The sequence below is a fragment of the Petaurus breviceps genome, unplaced genomic scaffold (genome assembly GCF_028583685.1).
Source record: "Petaurus breviceps papuanus isolate PSGF00001 unplaced genomic scaffold, PetGlider_PUasm1.0 90617, whole genome shotgun sequence".
Taxonomy (NCBI): domain Eukaryota; kingdom Metazoa; phylum Chordata; class Mammalia; order Diprotodontia; family Petauridae; genus Petaurus; species Petaurus breviceps.
In genome coordinates this window covers 3,574,085-3,595,209 of record NW_027187287.1, presented here as the reverse complement: position 1 = coordinate 3,595,209, position 21,125 = coordinate 3,574,085, and the positions used below count along the sequence as shown (strand labels likewise).

The following is a 21,125-nucleotide window of genomic DNA, read 5'->3' as shown; positions in this document are numbered from 1 at the left end:
TGGTAGAGAAAAATGGAGAAGAGTAGTGAATGATAATGATCTGAATTAAGGACAGAAGAGTAAATTTGATTTTTTTTTTTTGGAGAGAGCTGACAGAGAAAATGCAATGTAAAGTTCAGCAATCACTTCCTAATCTGTTTTAGGCAAGGGGTTCTCCATCTCTTTTGTGTCACAGATCCCTCTGGCAATCTGGTGACTATGGATGAACCTCTTCTGAGAAATATTTTTAAATCCATAAAATAAAATACACAGGATTACACAGGAAACCAATTACACTGAAAAAAAAGTTAACAAAATGTTTGGAAAAAATTTATGGGCCCCAGGTTAAAAACTCTAGCTCTAGACCAATCTTTTCAAGTGTTTCTATCAAAACATTTTGTGGGCTGTCACACAACAGTTGTACTTCTGGCACCAAATGATTGGGAAGACACACAGCAATGTGAATTTAGTAACACTTATAGTATCAGAAACTTATGGTAGGAAATGTCTATAAATACCAAACAGCAACTATTCTTTCAGAGTTTTCAGGAGGCACTGAGAACCTAAATAACTTGCCTAGAGCCAAAAGCCAATATATGACAGGGACAGGACTCTACTTTTTGTGTGTACATTTTATATTTTTGTTATTCTAAACATGACAAATGCAAGCAAATATAAACATTTCCATATAAAAATAACAATAAAAGAGGTCTGTACATAAAACTGCAAATCCCCATTACAGTATTTTGGTTTCTTTAAATATATATGATACATTCAGCACATTAGTTCCAAAGATGTCCAACTTTGTTTCCTTCTGAACTATCACCTGTTCTCTTCTGTACATTTTTTAAAAAGCTTCATTGACACTCATTATTTTTACTTTTTGTTATCATGATCATTATCCCCTTCCCTAACCTCTCTCCCACAAAAGAAAAATAATCCTCCCTTGCAATCAATAAGCATAGTCAAGTAAAACAAATATATGCATGGGCCATGTCTAAACATGTATGTCTTATTCTTCACTTTTAGTAAACTGCCTATATCAAAAGGTAGAAAGCCTATTCTTCACTGGGCCAATGAAATCTTGATAGTTCACTACATGAATCAGAGCTTTTAAATCTTTCCAAGTTGTTTTTTATTTCATGTTGTAGATATTCTATAAATAATTCTCCTGGTTCTGGTCACTTCATTCTGCATCAGTTTACACAAGTCTTCACTCAGGCTTAACTATGTATATTTTTACTGTTACCTTTTCTGAGATGATGATTTTTTAAAGATTTAAGTGAAGTATAATACATACTGCTTCAGTCACTCCTTTTAATTTTTGTGCCTCTACATTTCAAGTGAGTCTCATGAATAACATTGTTGGATTCTATTTTCCAGTTCATTCTATTATCCTCTTCCATTTTATAGGTGAGTTCATCCCATTCATGTTCATGGTTATGACTACTAATATTTACCTTTATCATATCCTCTCTTGGCTTCCCATTCCCTTCTTTACAAAGAAGGTGAGTGAAAGGGAAGGAAGTGATCAATTGAATCAAAATGTTTCCACTATACTGACCTTCCTCTCTTCCCCTCACCCAGACCCCATCATTGGTTTTTATATTTTCTTTTCTAATTCTCCCTTTGCAATCTACCCTCTGAAAATTAAATTTGTGTCCTCTCTTGCTCTCTTTCCAATTCTACCCTTCTTCTTGAACCCTTTTCTCCTCTTTCTCTGTCCATGCCTGTTTTCTTGTGGAGTTTTAATGTACTACTAGGCTGAACTCTTTGTATGTATGTGTTTAACTTTCCTCTTTCCAGTTCAGATAATAATGCTTGCCCCACTCCCTTTCTCCATTTTCTAAATACTTTTCTTCTCATGCATAAAAACTCTAAGTGCCCCCTTCTTCCTTATTTCTTATCTAGTATTTCCTTTTATACTTTTCCTACTTCTCTTAAAACCACCAAAAGAGAATAAAACCACCATCAATTCCTACTTATCTTATTTAATTCCCTATGTGACCCTTGAAGTCATTAGGACTCTGAAGGCATACTTGCCTCTTCTTCCCTACTACAATGAAATTACTTTGTCATCTTTTGGCCCCTTGAGATTGCCCAGATGTATTTTACCTTTTTTGGTTTCTCCTGACTTCTGTGTTTGCATTCCAGAATTTTTATTCAGATTTGTCTTTTCACCAGGAATGCTTCCAAGAATTCCATTCCATTAAAAATCCATTACTTCCCTTGAAAAACCGTACTTAGTCTTGTAGGGTTATATTTTTTTGCCTTATGAAATACTCCTTCATTGCAGTAGCTGGAAGTTTTATATGATCCAGACTTGGATCATATACACTTGGCCCTTCTGGCTACCTATAGTACTTTTTCTTTGACCTAGAAGCTCTGGATTTTGGTTATGGCATTTCTGGGAATTTTTTGGGAGGGGGTTTCTTTTGGGAAGTTACCAGTAGAGTCTATTTTCACTTTGACTTCTGGTGCTAATAAATCTGGGTGATTTATGAGTTCTTGAAAGATGTTATCCAGACTTTGTTTTTGGTCATAGTTTTCAGGGAATCCAATGATTCTTAAACAGTCCCCCTTAATCTGTTTTCTAGATTAATTGTTTTTGATAATAGTTATCTTATATTTTTGTCTATTTTTCTAATTTTTTTTATTTTGAGTATTTCTCAGTGTTTCATGAAATCAAGTTATTATTTTAATTTGTCAAAGTATCTGCTAACATGGGTATTTTCACCCTGTGTTCTAAGCTACTGATTCCCCAATCTTTCCTCCAGAATTCTTATTTAACTTAAAATTCCGTTTTAAAAAATCTTTTGTTTCATTTCTTCCAGGGATTCTTCTAAGACTTGTTCTGAGGCTATTTTTTCCCTTAGAGACTCTATTTATAGTTTTTGTGGAGTTACTCTTCCTCTGAGGTTTTCCTCTTGGGCCACTTATGATCCATAATATTCTCTATCACAGTGTTCAATATCTTCTTCTCTTTATTCCTATCTTCAACCTCAATTTCTAATTTGAGACTCTGTGCCAGGGTCAGACTCAACTCCCTCCTGTATTCTTCGGTAGGGTGATCAAATTCTGTTTGATTCTGACCTATCTTTCCTGGGTTCCCACTGTTGGCTTTCACTTCCCTGAGTATTTCTGCATTCAGAGACTGAAGGCACTGACAGGCTTCAGTGGGCTCCATAGAGCTCTATCTGTATTTGGCTCTCCATGATGAGATCCTGCTAGAGTCTTCCATCTCACCTCAGGCTTCTCCAACCAGGTCATTGAGTGGCTTTCTATACTATCTGGTGCTTCCCCAATCAGAGCATTGCCATGGGCTTCTGGTCTATTTACCTAGGCTCACACTAGCTTCTCTGGCAGTTTCTAGCTATCTTTTTGTGTGGTTCTGGGTGGATTACACAGTTAACTGATATTACTCCCTGTATTTCTTGATCATTATTCAATCTGGTACTCTTTCTAGATCACTGCTAGAATAAAAGTGGGAGACAAGCTTCTATATGGCCTTCTACTCTGTCATACTCTAAGGTGGAGCTTTAACCCAAATTTTTCTGACTCCAAGGTTGGCTCTCTACTCTGAAACATTTGAAAAATAGTAATATACATATTGCAAGGCATACAATTTATTCAATCTTTAAGGCATAATTTTGCTTATTTATTATATAGAGTCATTTAATGAGATGGCCAACAATTTTTTGCAGCTGTCACAATAGGAGTCAGAGACCTCTTACAATAATTCTACTCTAGACTCAAAATTATTCAGGTCTCTTTTTGTCAGTCTGATGTGGGGCTGGGATGATGCTAAGGGAAGGCATGAAGGTTTTGTTTCCTTTCTCTTCAATGAGGAATGGTCATGCTAATTCTTTTTGCCTATCCTTATTCCAAACACAGCTGTCAGGAAGGAGTGTGTCAGTATATCTATCCCAACATGCAGACAGACCATCAGACAAAATCAGGACAACACTAATAGATGTAACTATCATCAAGATATGTCAAAAGGGGAAATCTCAGTTCTCATAAGCAAAAAAAAGTCTTAAGTTCGAAGAACATGAATAGTAAAGTTTTTAACCCCTGGCCTGGCATAGTACAATGTGCTTCCTACCTACAGCTGCTGTGATCAAGGTTCAGTGGGATGAATGAACCACAATGCTTAGAGCCTTTTGACCACTACTAAAATCCTCTCCCTTATGCACCTGTGTTATAAAAAGACAATACATACAGCAGGAAAGCTCATAGGATCATAGACTAAGAGATGGAAGGGACCTTAGAAGATTATTTAATCTTATCTCCTAAACTGAGGCTCAAAGAAAATACGGAACTTACTCCAGACCACAAGACCCCAAGAGGCAGAGCTAGAATTTGAACTCAGGTCCTCTGACCCCAAATCCAATATATACTCCACTGCCCCAGATTAAGAGAAGTCAGAGGAGGATGCAAGACATCACTTCCCCTGAGGCAATAATGTGAAAAGAAGATGAACTTGTAGCATGCAAGTGAAACTATTTCCAAGGGTCTAGTCTTTCTGTGGTCAGAGCACCAAGCATACATATTTATTTTACATTTTGAAGGTTGGCTACACATACTATCAAAGCTTGACCACATGTTCCATGCCAGACAAGAACAATCCTCCATGAAGTAAAAGTATAACATACAACACAAAAAAACTCGTGTCCCATATACTCAGAGGTTTTTATACACACACGTTTATATATTTATGTCTATACATGCACATATACATGTATGTGTGTTTGCATACATACATGTATATATACACATATATGTATGCGCATGCACATATATATATATATATATATACACACACACACATATCTATGCCAAAGTGGTCTTGCTAAAGACTAAAGTCTATCTTGTGGTTCCTCCCATTGGTTCTAATTCTTCTTTACAATATGACTAATGTGAAAATATGTTTACTATGAATGTGTAATGTAGAGCCTATATCAGATTGCACACCATCTTGGGGAGTGGGAAAGGGAGGGAAGGAGTAAATTTAAAACTCCAAATCTTATGGAAGTGAATGCTGAAAATTAAAGATAAATTAATTTTTAAAAAATAAAGACTAAAGTCAAGCTTAAATGGCTCCTTCCTACTTCTGACCATTTCTGATCATTATATTGCATTTGGACAAGTCCAGAATTTCTAGTTAGATTCTAAAATCCAAAAGTCTAGAATCTCTAAATTTGTCTCATGAGTAAGATCACATATATAGAGCTAGACCTTAGAGATCATCTAGTCTAATCCTCATTGTATTATTGAGGAAACTGAGGTCCAAAGAAAATGAAATGACTTTTCCAAGACTATATAGTAAGTGGCAAAGTCAGAATTCAAACCCAGGTCTTGCAATTTGTTGGAAGGACGCATGTTATTTTAATCTTTAATGTTAACTTTTAATGTTAACTGTGATCCAAGAATTATTTTTTTCAAATAATTGAGTACTTAATATCTTGGGAAATAAGACCAATAGGAGTAGGGAACAATAGAGAATAGGAAAAAATAGTATTTTATGTCTAATAATGAACAAATAAGTCACAAAGGGCTGTGAAGACACAGATGACACCAAATTGTGTCACCTGATCATTCCCAATAAGTATAAACAGCATAATCTTGTTCTTTACTGATATTTACACACACACACACACACACACACACACACACACGGCCCTGGAGAGCAGGACTATTATGTTTTTACATGTGTTAAATATATATATTTTAAGAAGGGGATTAAGAGGTCAGCAAAATTGAATGCACCACGTCTGAGAATAACAAACCTGTGACATTACAAGTGCCCAGAGAATGTGTTATTCTTACATCAGAGAAAACATAGGTTTTTATCTTTAGGTTTAGATTGCTACTTAACTGGTATAACAGAATCTATATTTAGAGGGACATGTGCACATACTATTCCAGACCATATAATTTTACCCAAGTTTCCAAGTCCAACAAATGTGTGCTAGTAACTACGTGGCCCCACCACAAGAGAGCAATTGGGCATTTAAAAAAAAACACAGGACAACTGGTAACTAGGTAAGCTGTAAAAGAATATAACTTCTGTCACCAATTATAATGGAGACATTAAACAGCAAGACTGGAGCATGTTCTGGTAGAAACTGAGCTGCCAAGAGAGAGACGATAAGTGGGAAATGATGATTTGGATCTCGCATGTGGGTGTAAACACAGCAGCATGAACAAATTTTATCTGTCACATTAGTTTACGATTGGCACAATACATGTTCACTAAAACTACAGGAGGGGGGAAGCCCAGTTCTGCCAGCCTCCCTAACGTTGATGGTCTTTTCCCTGTCCACATTTGGATTTACGCCTCTATTTTGAGCCGGTTACTATTCCAACTGAGCATGAATCACTTGCTCCTGTCATTTTGGTAGAGAAGGTAATGCTGCTGGAATTATGGAAATAACCTGATCTGCATTTACATAGCGCTATGTGCCAAAAGGAAAACATAGACACACACATACACACACACGCACACATACATACACACATGCGCATGTACACATACAATGTGGGCCTCTGTAAGCATATCACCAACAATCTGAAGTCAATGTTTGTGCAATTTCCTTTTAAATATTCCCAAACAGCTAAATTCTGGCAAAAGATTAGGAAAGCTGCCTATTCAGATGGTTTTTGGTTGTTGCTAAAATCCATACTGCCAACTCTCTTTTTTGTAGAGAGTCTGGCAAACTAGGCAATCCAACTAGTTATTCTAAAAACATGTTTCAATTTAACTCATGATTGAAATACAACTCTCTCAACTTAAGAGTGGTGGGGAAAAGGTCATAACCGAATAAGACGTTATTCTTCAGTAGCTTATAACACACAATTAAAGAGGGGGAAAAAGATGATTCCCATTCAACTCAGTAAATTATGACTTTTTATCATTACAAAATACATTTCATATCACCACCATGAAAATGAGAAAACAGGAAGTACTTACGACTGACAGGCAAAAGACATGCCAAAGATAGGAATGCAACGAAAAATGCCCTCCCAACGAGTATAACTAACCCGCTCCAGCCACTGCCCGCCGAAAAGGCCATGTTTGAGAGAGGACAGTACTATCTGCAGCCAAGGAAAAGTAAGAAGCATTAAGACTGAAACAAATAAAATCTCAAAATCAAATCCCCCAGTGAATTAATGACAGAATATAAATATTGGTAATTCTGTGATAAAGGCAGGAGAATGCAGTAGCTCTTAGACTGGTGCAAACATTTAGTGTCATCTGAATCTCTTAATGAATTTCACATTTTAGATTTCCTCTTGCTTCTTTGCTAGACCCATTCTAATAATATTTCTATAGGTTCATTTATCATTATAAAATAGGCACTAGTAGCCTTCTGGAAGCTGGGATGCATTTTTACTTGTCCATTGCCACCACAAAACATTAACATACATCTATACCACAACATTAGAATGTTTTTACTAGAATTGTGCTCAGATGCTCAGAGATTTCCTCAATATATCCAAGCAGCTGTCCACATAAGGGTTCACTTAAAGCCTACAAAAGCAGGGTCCCTGACCAATCTTTGATATCATTTTAGTTAGTGGGGTGGCAAAGAAAGGTGTTCCCAAATACTGGCAGGTTCTTAAATAATTCTACACCATGCCAAAAATGTACCTCAGACAACCAAGTGCCATTTTAAAAGATGAAAATTCACCAAAACAAGGCTATCTAAAAAGTTAAAGAGATAACTGGAAAAGTGACATACGTGGTTACTAGAACTGGTCTGTCAAATAGTTGAGTTAAGGAACACTAGCCTTTTCTTCCATTGTAAAAAAAAAAAAAAACTCATGGTAGTCAATACACAAAAAGGTTATATGTAGTAAATGAAAAACCAATGTAAAAAAGCCTTGAGGAGCTCCACTCACTGAAGAAGTGCCATTTCCTAATTTTTCAGGCAAGTTTCAATATTTAACATGGCAGATGCTACTCTGTGATCTAGAGGCTACACCTGGCACCCCAGGTCACCTCTAAGGGTTGAGTGAGGCAGGCCAAGTAAGAGGTTTGGCGCAACCCTCAGGCTTTGCTAACCACATAAGGGGACTTACTGAATACCTTATACAAGGAAGGAGCCAAAGTGGTGTATTGGAAGATGGTTTCTGCTTTAAAACATTAAAGGTTGGTGCACCCTGATGCTGCCATTCTTAACCTTTTTGGTGTCATGAGACCTGTGGAAGTCTGTTAAAACCTATGGGTCTCTTCTCAGAATAATGTTACTAAATGCAATAAAATAAAATTCATAGGATTATAAGAAAAACCAATTATATTAAAATAAAGATAAAATTTTTTTTCCCATTTAAAATCATAAGTTCCCTGAAATATGAAGAGGCCTATGGACCCCTTGGGATTCTGTGGACTCCAGGTTAAGAACCTCTGCTTTAAAACAACCTAAGACCTTCTAAGTATTAACTACTGACCATTTGACTGACAGCTAACTGGCAATTATAAATACAAAATGAAACCTCCTGTCCAAAATACAAATTAAAATGCACATTTTATTCTTTAAAGATAAAATATGATCAAATCAAAGTAGTCATATGCACACCCCCAAATCATTGATGACTTGTTCCTCTGATGTCCCATTCCAAATTTGTCACACCTCTTTTTACCAGTAAACACACAATAAAGTACTTCTCAGAGAAGCCCTCAAGCTTTTCATTTTATTTCATCATGAAAAGGTGGGAGAGGCACAATATGGTATGATATTTTTAATCTTATTTCAGCAGAATACCACACAGTAGGTAGTTGTTGGCAAGAACATGCCTTGGAAATGATCCATTCCTGCTCCATGACAATGATGTACTGAGCTATGATATACAGAATATCATCTAGTCAGAGGGCAAAGCAGCCAATAAGGAATTTTTAGAGTCAACTGATTTTAAGTCAATGGTTTATTTAGAAAATACTCTTAGCTAAGTAACTACGTATTACAACTGGCAACTAGTATTACAACTCTTTTTCTTGCTACCCATGGCACATTAACAAAACCACCCAAGAGTTACAAAGACTCACCACAAACATGAACACTGTGTAGAAGATGAGAGCCATAGCACTGAAGGACTGTATGGAAGCCATCATGTTCCTCTGGAGGCTCAGCGGAAGGACAATGCACAAGGAGACAACAAAGAGTAGGAATATCCGGAAGTTGCCATTCATCTGGGAATACATGGAAAATAGAAATGCTGATTTCATCAATTTGGCCTTCAAGGGATCTTGATAAACCAAGGAAATCTAGTATATCAGAGGACATGGTAGAGCAGGTTAAAGGAAATGGCCCAAAGAAAAAAGATAATTTTCCCACTACCACTTAATAGCATAGAAGAAAGGCTATTTCTGTGATGAACCTATCTAGTCACTGGGTGCCACTGTTGCTCTACAGAGTGACTACCAAGGACAGTTACTAAAAGCAGAAACTTGATAATGGAAAGAAAGGAAAAGCTAATACAAATTGAGAATTTTTGAATATTTTTAGCATATTAAAGTTACCATGGTTCAGAAAAGATAGAAGTCTTGAAATTCTGGCCTAGACAATTAATCAAAAATCTTAAAACTGCTATTTATTATAGCAAAAATCCCAAGGGCCTAGAAATACTTAATATCTAATTTGGCTGCAACCATAACACATTTTTCTAACTTCACAATTCCTTAATCAATCAACAAGTATTTATTAAGCACCTACTACATGCCAGGCAATTAGAGCTTAATAGCATCAAGGCAGCATAGATATGAACCACATCAAGATCTTCTAAAATGTCTTTTCCCAATCCCAAATATCTGCATATTTACTCCTGTACTTATAGCACAGGGGAAGGAGAAGGAATCACATGCCTCATATAGAAAACCTGAACATTGCAATGTGGAGTTCAAACATCTATAAGACAAAAGTTAGGGGAATGGGATCATTCATTGTCTCATAAATACTTTCTTTTGTGTAATAAGGATATGTTTAAAAAATTAAAGAGAAATTAAGGGAAAATTGTGGTTGCCTAGAATTTCCTCTTCTCTGATTCCCACGAAACTAGGAAAACTTTAGCAAACAATTAATTAATCAATAAGCATTAATTTAAATGCCTACTATGTAACAGATAGTATGCTGGGTATTGGAGATATAAAAACAAAACAGTCCCTGCTCTCAAGGAGCTCACCTTATATTGGAGGAAGCAATGTGTATATAAATAAGTATATATAAATTATATACAAAATAAGCAGAAAGTAAATTTGGAGAAGGGGCACCTGCAGCTAGGGAGATCAGGAAAAGCTTCCAGCAGAAAAAGTGTCACAAGCAGAACTTGGAAGGGAACAAGGTAGAGGTTAGCGGGAGCATATTCCCGGCATGGAGGACAGGTAGCGCAACGGCAAAGAGGGCAAATGGGGTGTCACATGGTAGGAACAGTGAAAAGGAAAGTTTGGATATAGAGTATAGGAAGGGGAAAAATGTCTAATAAGGTTAGAAAGGCATATTAGGGTCAGGTTGTGAAGGGCTTTAAAAGCTAAACAGAGGAATTTATATTTGATCCTAGAGGTAATAGGGAGCCATTGGAGTTTTATTGGGTAGGGAAGTGACATAGGCAGATACTCACTTTAGGAAAATCACCTTGTCAGCTGTGTGGGAAAAAAATGTATTACAGAGAAGAGAGACTTAAAGCAAAGAGACCAAGTAAGAGGGAGAATGAGGAGTCATGGATGAAGCAGATGAAAGAAAGGTAGTGAATGCTTTGGAGGTAAAATTAATCTACTTTAGATTTTTATATGAAATAAAAATGTTTTCATTCTGAAATTGTTTTCAAACTGTGGAAAGCCATACTAAATATTTAAGAACAGGGACCATCCTTAACAAGAGAGGCATAGCATAAGTTTCTCTTAAAACATACAAATTCTGTGCTTTCTGTTATAGTAATTGCTCCCATCCATATAAGGTAGTATTGTCAAAAAAAGACGACCACCAATCCATATATAAGGATACCTGCTGGCTGCATATTAATTTAGTTTTAAAATATAATGTTAAGTATGTTTTATCGTATTTTTAGTTATTTTGTTAAATATTTTCCAATTACAATTCAATGTGGTTTCATATGACTGACATCTCTGATATAAGGGATAAACTCTATCAGTTTCTTCATTGTTAAAGTATAATTGTCAAAGTATAATAGTGCACTTGGTAGTCGCATTTCAAGAGTTAAAAACAATCAGATGCAAAACACTGGCTAACACTTAAAGAATTACACCACAGCCAGAGAAGTTTTAAAAATCATTTCAATAACAGAGCTCAAATAGACCTAAAAGCAGAATAGGGATGAAGCACCGATTTTACAGGTAAGGAAAATGGGTGATGAACAAATAAATTTATTCATCCAAGGTCACATCAGAATTAGGGCATAATAAAGACCCTATATCCAGTTTCAAGCATTGTCATTCTAGTTCTTTTAGACATAAATTTTCCAAAATGAATTAAATAAACTGCAACATGAATGAGTTTAAATTCAAGCAAATTGAAATGTCTGAAAATAAATTTACCTCAACTCCAAATAACCGAGCAAAGAAGTTTGACCCCAAGTCACCAATGACAACATAGAAGGCAATGCAGGTTCCCAACATCAGCCCAATCATACTATAAAGACAGAAATTGGGGGTTTTAAATTATGTTTTTAAAAGATTCCATTGTCTCATCACAATTAAAGCCATATCACTCTAGCAGAAAATCATATCAAGCTCAGATTTCTATGAAAGAACAGTGTGCTGTGAACCCCATACACATAGTACTACTGACATGTGACTTTATTCAGAGCTTAGATTTAATGAAACATGCAATTTAGAAAGTCCAATAGTTTAAAGGATGTGGACATGTTTTGTGTGGTTCACCATTCTACTAAGAGTGAATATTGAATAACACTAAACTTTTCTTTATGTAGTATTATATTTTTCTCTCCACAGGAGGCTCTAAAAGTTCCTTCAGGTACTACAAAAATGCACTGCAATGTTAGACAAGTTAAAAGAATAATCAACTACTTTCTCAAAAGGGTTGCTCTCTATAATTTACAATTTCCTAATTAAGAATCCTGAGTGCATTTTTTCCCAGAAATTTAGCCATATGACAAAACTGTATTCCAAAGGAACAAAAGAAAAACATAGCCTTTTTCTATTTAATGCCTCCTTTAAGTGGTCACACACTTGGTAATTTACCTTTCAGAGAACTGTAGTCCATGGTGAACTGTAGCTGAGGAAGTTCTATTTTGTGGTATTAAAAAAGACTTGTCCTCTTTTTTTCATTTTTATCAGTAAAACAAATGCTTTCAAACTTGATTCTAAGCATTTAAAGAATATAAACTCAACTTTGACCCATTTCTTAAATAGCAACTTTTTGGAGATATATTTATAAAAACTTGGTGCAAATTCCACAAACCAAAAATATTATCCATTCTTTAACAATTTTTCAGTCTATTTTTGCTTTTAAGGATGGAGGAGTGGGGTTGTGAGTAAAATATATGGGAGAATCAATAAGTAAAGTATAAAGATTACCTGGTCTCCACCACCATCTTTCCTGCTTTTCCATAGGCATGAAATGCTTGAATTAAAAAAAAAAAATTATTTTAAATGAAACGTGATTTAGATGATTCCACATGTATCAGTAAGAAGTTATTGATAACACATAGGGTAATTTTCAATCTTCTAAAAATCCACTAGTTTAGGATTTCTAGGTGTCTGAGGGACTTTGTTTCTTCTTTTGGACATACCATCCACAAATCAAAACCACATAAAAAAAAAGAACAAAGAAAGGGATAGACATAAGACAGGTTCTTTTTTTCACTCTAAAAAAAAGTCATTGCAAAGTAGCAGTTTCCCACACATGGCAACTATTAAAAGAAAGTCTGCTTGGAATAGAAAATATGCATGTATAGATGCTGTGTGGCCAAAAAAAAAAAAAAAGGCACTGCAGTGCAAAATTTCAATCAGATTTCTTTTTTTTCCCTTTGTAGCCTGCTATAACTGCCTGATGTTGTTTAGCAAAACTGAGATGGTGCCCAGAATGTTCGGTCCCATCACCAGAATCCCCAGCTTTCACAGCCCACACCAAAAGGAATTTTTATTCCAATGCTTTTATTTTTAATCCTTTGATCAGAGTTTACAGCAGAAAATGAAGAGTATCCTTTCCATTGCTTCATTTGGAGAAGTGAAAAGACCCAGAAAGCTCATGTTTGTATTTTTAAAGATAGATTACTGAAGAAGTAGGCAACACATTTCATTTCTGTGTGTTTTATTAACATATATCATCCCAGCATCAATTCTCTGTCATTTACCTTAGTACAAATCACATGGTTTAAAAAGAGCTTGGCTTGCCTTCCTGACTATGCTATGTGTTCAAGTAGCTGAGAAATTTAAAATTGTTCACTTCAGCAAGTTTCTCCCGTGACCTTAACAGCTCTATTATAAACCCAGTGTTCCCTGATGATCAGTCTTTAAAAGAGGGAAAAGTCAAGGTCCCTGAGGAAGAGACCAAGAGAAGAATGGTGAATGGAAAGCAAAGGAAGCAGCAGCTCCTGCCATGGTCAGCTGCCCAGATTTCCTGATCCTCTTTTTCCTTCCTTACCACAAAGGGCAAGCCCCTAGAAAAGAAAGCAGGAAATGAACAAGCTTATTTCCTGTGAAGGGGCCTAGAAAACAGTCTTCTTTTCTTTTGAGTAACTGTTTAGAAAACAAGACATTTGTATCTGGTTTGTAAGGTGTTGACTAAAAGGCAGAAAAGACCAGGATTGGGCAAAGATTTTTTTGCTTAGGCTCTGAAGAAAAAAACTTTTTCAGAAATATACTAAAATTGTTTTCCAAAAGATTCTCACTACCTTAGAACTAGCTAATAAAGCTTTTGTGCATCAAGTAGAAATGTAAATACAATTAAGTAATGGATTACTATGCTAATGTTAACCAATGAACCTCATTTTTTTTAATCCAAGATTTACTATCAGATTGCCATATTAGTCAGCACCCAATGGTCAGCTGACTGCCAAAGAGAAAAATTTTAAGTTGAAGGACTCACAATCATAATGAATAAATCAGCAACTTTTCTGAATACAAGTTTCAATGCACCAAACCAAGTTGTTCTGAAGGTCCTAGACTAGGCCCTAGTTCCTTTTCTAGAGGCCAGGACAGCAGTTCCCTAGATGAGATTTTACAGTACAATTCAAGTCACTAAAGCCAGCCCTACCTAAGAAAAGTCAGGAATAGTGTTTGCATGGGAGAAAAGTAAGAAAATCCAAAGTGTTTTTCCCAGAAGTCTTCCAGGAGTCAGTAGGTGTCACTTTTTTCTCAGTAAATGACTAGACTGGTACTAGCATAGTCAAATAACTGAAGGGAAACGGGGCCAACTGTGGACAAAAATTGTGAAGACAGAGAAGTTTGTCTCAGGTTTCCTCAATCTCCCTTTTCTGTTCCCTTTTATCCATCTCAGTGGCTGTGGTTAATTCCCTGCTCTATCCTTCACTCCATCAGTCACCTAATACTATCCCTGCTCTTTAACCTCTGCTCTACCTATAAAAATAATCAATCATTTATAATACCGATTAAGTTTCAATGAGTTATGTCTCCAAGGCAAGCAGAAAGGGATATATTTGGGGGGATAGGGAAACTATACCTTAAATTATACTAGCTGCCTTTCAACACTGATCCTAAAAGTAAACAAGTCTTTAGTGGGAGGGAAGAGGGTGATGGAAGATGTCTGGATGGTTGCTAGTCTCTTGCTATTTTGGTGTCTCTAGTTCTTCTTATGAGCCCAGTCCCCAAGCTCACTCTCAAGGTCTCTCTGAAGAACTTTGGAATTGATTGTGAGACATGAGAGATGTTGGCACAGGACTGTCCAACATGGCATGCCCGCATCAAAGAAGGCACTGTGCTCTACGAGCAGAATTGCCGTAGCTCCAAAGAAACGTGAGAGGTACAAATTTAGAGATATCTTCACTCCAAATGTTCATATGAACTATTTGTGCCCAATCTGTGGTAAAGCCTTCTGAGCTTGTATTGGTCTGATCAGCCACAGTCGGACACACTGTACCTTGACCCCAACATAGTGATGTCATTTTGGTCATCTTCCAGCACAAAGGATAACAATCAGTCCCCAAATCCCATATGTGAGCCTTATTCTTCCCATGTCTTCTCTTTTCTACCCCTTTTCCAACTCTCTTGGTCATGGCAAGATCATTAGTCTGTCTCCTTCCCTCTAATTGATCATCCACTCTACATAGCCCTGTGAGTTAGTTTTTACTGGCTCTTACCAGTACCTCTGTAACACTCAGGACATATAACAGGGATGGGAAACTCCAAGGACTACTGATCTCCCAGGGAGACAACCGCCCTAAGAAAACACAGGAAATCTGGGGCGGCTAGGTGGCACAGTGAATAGAGCACCGGCCTGGAGTCAGGAGGACCTGAGCTCAAATCCAGCCTCAGACACTTAACACAAAAACTAGCTGTGTGACCTTGGGCAAGTCACTTAATCCCAATTGCCCTCCAAAAAGAAAAAAAAAGTACAGGAAATCTCAAACCTAAACTGCTGTGGGGAAGAAAGGGGGAAAAGAGGTTGTAGGAACCCTTCCTGTTGGAAAGTTGGATCCAGACCTTTTATCTTTTAACCTATGTGAACATCAACAGGTGTGAGAAAGATTAAACTGTAACTGAAAACTATCAACAGAAGCAGCATGGTAGAATACTTGATTTGAAGTCAGGAAGTTCAGATTCAAATCCTGCCTCTTATGCTTACCAGCTGTGTGAGCCTGGCTGAAAAAAGCATATAATCATTCAGCCTCGGTTTTCTCATCTGTAAAATGAGGATGATAACAGCTCCTACTTCATAGCATTGCTGTGAGGATCAAAACTGAAAATACTTTTCAAAATGAAAATGCTTTTCAAAACTTAAAATCACTATATAAATGGAAATGTTATTAAGTTAATTACAGATACTAGAGAATAATAGTTCATATCTATATAGCACTTTATAAATCACAAAAGACTAAGGTAATCAAGCTGTCCCAATCTTCCTAGCAGGCTAACCCTGTAAGACCTAATAAAACTTTCTGGCATCTCAGAGTTGAGACATCTCAATAGGTATCAAAGACACTGCCTAAGGCAGGTGTTTAGCTTCTAGTTTGTACATCCAGGCAAGGTCCCTCTTTGCAATGAAAAATACCATATCCCTAAATTAGAGATGAGGAAATTGAGGATTGAAGTACCATGACTTGATCAGGGTCAGAGCTGAGGCCCAAACCTAGGCCTTCTGACTATAGTTAAGTCCAGGGTTTTATCTGATTTCACTAGGTGAAAGTTAATCATTTCCGCTTACTACTTTTGCCTGATTACTATGAAATATGAGAGGCAGCACAGCCTTGTGGGTAGAGAATTCACCTGAAAGGCCCTGAGACTCAAACCCAATAAGACCCTGTGCAAGTGACTTAACTTTTCAATATTCCAGGCAACTCTCTAAGAGAAGGGTGATTATATGGGCTGAGTTGCAGAGGCAGAGGAAATTTTCTCACTTGGGGAGTTTTCTGTGTTAATGAAATTACAGGTCTAGACTCCATCCCTATTATGTGATAAAATGATTACATGCATTAAATGCTGTGTGTAAATTTTGCATGGTTGCATTACTAAACTACATTTGTAGATGACCAGCCCCCCTAGTTTGCCATCATGTGGTAACAATCAAGACAGGACACTGGTGCTGAGGGTGGTGCCAAAAGTGTACCATTTGAGACAAGGCCCACCTCAAACAGCTCTGGGTCATGGTCAATGCATACTGTGGGATTCTGGAACTCAGAACAATTTTTTATCTGGGTCATTCCACACCTAAACCAGGTTGGATATGATCATTTTCTCAAAAAAATAAAATAAATTTAAAAAAAATAGAAAGCCTATATAACATTAGGATGGGCAAGTATGAATTTTAATAAAACAATAAAGTATGATGATTCATAATCTGACCAAAATGCTTTAGATTGGAAAGGTACACTGTCAATCAAATGCTGCATCACTGTGACAGTGGTAACTATGGGAGAGTGATTATGGTAAAGTCTATAAGCTGGTACATCTCTGGAACCCAAATAAAAGGCTCAAATTTACTCAAATTTAACATCTCAGAACAATTTATCAAATTGTCTTGTACTTTTCCAAACTACCAGATACTCCCACAGAATCAGCTACAAGACTGAAAAGATCTCCTGCAGATGTACTAGTGTACAAGTAACTGATGACAATAACTAGCTGTTCAACAGTACTAAACCCAGATATATTGGGAACAGTACAAGAAGGCTACCAAGAACATCTTTCTTTTCAATTATGTCCATCTTTTTGCTGCAGTGTAAGCTTGTAGTGGCTCTCTCCCATGAAGATGAAGAATAGAGCAAGTCTCTCAGTTTTTCTCTGCATATGAGCAAAGAGATGATCCAGTATTTCCCAAAGTACCAGGAAATTTGGAAGTATTGTTAATCCCTATATACTGGAGTTCCTCAGTTTCAGAAACCACAGAGGAAATTCTCATCTCCTTTCATAGAATCTGGAATTCTTCATTTCTGTAAGGTGGGCACAGCAATTGAAAAAGGACAGTACAAAGGACAGCTAATGCTTTATCAGATTAGGCCTAATGAAACTTTTGGGGAGCTCAGATTAATCAAGTAATTCTGTTTGGTATTAGGCATAACTTTATTGAGATTGTGAGGGTTTTCTTCTTTTCTTTTCTTTTCTTTTTTTGCTTCTAGTAGTTACATTTAGGCAGAAATCACACTGCACAGCTAAATGCTAAGCCCCAGGGAGCCAATGCAAAGGGGGTATCCATCTGTCAACAGTATGGTCACTGAACATAATAAACATTTTCTTTAAGTCTTTTGCACATGACAGAAATCAAACCACTTTGTACTAAAATCCTCTGAATAGTTAGCCATAGAAAATGATGACATCCACAAGAGAGTATTGAGAGAGAGGATTAGTATGGTACCTGAAGTCAATAAAAAATTTCTGCAAAAGGAACAATAATAATAATAATAATAATAATGATAATGTGAGGGAAATTCCCAAGTGTAGTATAGCAGCACAAATACTGAAGGAATGTCTCCTATTTTGTTTCTGTTGAGAAGTTATGTTTCAACACGAATTTTGGCTTTGTGTCTTTGCACTAAGGGTCAAGCTCATCTGGTCAGGGGCAAATGTTATTTCTATGATTTTAACACACCCATTCTCATCAGCAAAAAAAAGGTTTGGGGGGGCGGGGGGAACAAAACTTTCCCTTGAGAATTTTAGCAGGGGTCATAATAAATGTTAACATATTGGTGCCAATGCCAAATTGACAGAGTGGAAAGAATGATGATCAAATTTGCCAGAAACTTACACATGAATCTTGCAGATGTTTTTATTTTGTCAGCTACTTAGAACTTTGTACACTATTTCCTCTCACCTTGTCCTCCTCATTTTGCCATGTGTACTTGTATAGCTGCAATCCAGAAAGTTGACACTCCCTGCCAGGCACTCTACTGGCAGAACTTAATGTCCTCAGGAACACATGGAGTGGAGAAACTAATGGCTTTCATTTGGAGACCAATAACTTTCACCAGACACCCACAATGCCAACCCCTGAGAATTTGTATTTCGTTATTTCAACACCCATTCTGAACTGAAATGCAATCAAAACAATTCTGAGCCTATGCCTTTGAAAAGACAGTTTTCGTATGCAGATGAAGGAGAAAGCAAGAAGACAAGATTAATAGTACAGCTAAGTCATACAAGTGATAAAATATTCCAAACTGAAATGTCTTTCAGAAAGCAGAAAGATAAATGTTTTGGTTTTTTTGATGAAAGGAGAACTGCAATACAAAAGAACCAAAGGAATGAAAAGTAGAACTAAGAATATCAAGGAAAGTTAGAGCTACTGGGGTTTGAGGTTCCTTTATCAAATATATGAAACTTACCACCTCCTCAAAGAAACAGAGAAGAAAAGCAAGTAGATTATAAACTATTTAAAAACTTCTCACCAGTAAGGATGGTTAAATACTACAGCTTATGAAATTATAGACTTTAGGCTAGAAGAGCCCTCTGAGGTGACTGAATCTAACTACCTCATTCTACAGAAAACCAAACTGAGGAATAGAAAGGGCAAGTGACTTACTCAGGATCACACAGCTAATAAGTATCTGAGGTGCAGTCTGAACCAGACTTTCCCAATTCCAAGTCCAGTGCCCTATACACTCTACCAAAAAAAGTTTAAGCATTGATATCCAGGGAGAAGTGTTAAGAATAAGTCCACTTACTAGACATGTGACTTTGAGCAAGTCATTTAACCCCAACTGCCCTGCCCTTCCCCCTCCAAGAAGCAATAAATAAATTACGTCCAAAGGATAATTTAGATCCTTAGATCCTAATACTTTACAATTATGTTTCACAATGCCTTTGCACATTGTGTACTCACTCAATAAATTATCTGCCAATTGATTTCAAAGGCTGAAATTCTCACCTAAGCCTGCATAGGTCCTTCGTTTGCTAAGGCTGGCTGATTTCACTAAGAACATGCACGACTGGTGTGTCATCCAGGAACAGAAAATCAACAGCAGGGCTCCCAGGATAATGCCACACTAGAAGGTTCAAAAAGAAAAGAGAGATACCATCACAAGATGATAAATAAAACATTTTCTCAGATTTATCACACAAAAACATATTTATGTATTCAGTTAAGAGCTACTGGAATTGGAAAACACAAGAAATAGTTCCATTTCACTCACCTGCCCATACAAGCACTTATTAAACCCCTGCTATGTGCCAGGCACCTGAGGATAAAAAGACAAAAACAAAACAGTCCCTTCCCAAAAGAATTGCTCCCCAAATTAATTTGTTGTGACTTTTGGAAAGAAGCATCAAATCAGGGTCACCTATCAAAGCAAAACCCTTTCAGGCTTCCACCTTCCTAATCCTCCCTCCCCCCCAAATTAATCATTCTAGTGGACTATCTCTAGTTATGTTATGTTAGCAATTCTCTGGTTCTTTGCACATTTATTTATAATCCAGTCACTTTTGTGTTAGTAGTTAATATAACTACTAACATTAATACTAATGTTAAGGGATTATTCTGGAAGAAAGATGTTCAAATGAAACAAAAATCTACAAGCTGAAGTCCAACATTACTGAAATGATCCAGATCACTTTATCACACTATTTAATCTGACTGTAGAAGTCATGGGAAAATACCTGTATTTTAGAAGGATAGCTAAAACATAACCCTGAAATACAATGAAATAAAAACATGGAAGTTATATGCAACTAGTACTACTCAAAAAAATAGGAAGGAATGATGAGAAAACTACATTCATAGTGATAAAGTATAATACAGCGGAAAGTATGGTGACAGTTAACGGAACAGACCTCACCATTTGTGTGACCTTACACAACCTCTCTTGAGTTTCTATTTATTCATTTATGAGGGAAATGTACTGCAAGAGACAATCTCTAACAGTCTTCCCAGGGTACACACCACTAAATCTACAAACTACAGAATAAAATGTTTTTGAGAGGAGGGGGAGAATAAAGTTGCAGTGCATACTGGAACAGGTAGTAGTCAATGAATCCTTCCAGATAAAAAACTGATACCTGAAACAATGTGTCATCATATGGCCCCAGGGCTCTAGCAAGTTGCAAGCATGGCCTTCAGCCACTTTTGCCCTAGGCAAAGTAAAGAACCACCTACTTTGTGTTTGCTAAAAATCCATAAGTTCAACTGGCTAATAACTCTAGAACCTCTCTCACCACAACAGGTTGGTCATTTCCAAGACTGAAAATCTTTCATTATTTTTTTTTTAAACTTTTGGCTTTTTATCCAAAAGAAGAAAATTTCAAAGTCCTTGTAACATTAATTAAAATCAAGCCATCAGTGGTCTTTTATTAACCCATTCAACAAATATGATGATGATCTAGTGAGAAAGGCACAGTGGAAGGTCTTAGGAGTGATACCTAATTTAGATGAGTTCCCAGTCTTCATGATACTAACAGTCTATAAGAGGAATAAATCAGACATAAATGTAAAACAAAAAATACAATGGAGAAGTATAAACCAGTATGAGATCTGAGGGGGAAGACTGCAGAGGGAGGAAGA

General features: G+C 36.6%; 1 protein-coding gene across 3 annotated transcripts in view; it reads right to left on the bottom strand.

The window, feature by feature from the left end:
- The window catches only part of SLC38A10 (solute carrier family 38 member 10), a 74,055-nt gene that overhangs the window by 46,536 nt on the left and 6,394 nt on the right, over positions 1-21,125 (bottom strand). For 2 of the 3 annotated variants that reach the window (XM_069064094.1, XM_069064096.1), the window contains exons 2-6: positions 19,497-19,614; positions 12,533-12,578; positions 11,531-11,624; positions 9,029-9,172; positions 6,953-7,077 (exon numbers count right to left, since the gene is read on the bottom strand). In XM_069064094.1, coding sequence (XP_068920195.1) covers positions 6,953-7,077; positions 9,029-9,172; positions 11,531-11,624; positions 12,533-12,578; positions 19,497-19,614 — 527 coding nt within the window. Of the gene's footprint in view, positions 1-6,952; positions 7,078-9,028; positions 9,173-11,530; positions 11,625-12,532; positions 12,579-19,496; positions 19,615-19,761; positions 19,807-21,125 lie in introns of all 3 variants that reach the window. The other variant, XM_069064095.1, reaches the window with a different exon arrangement.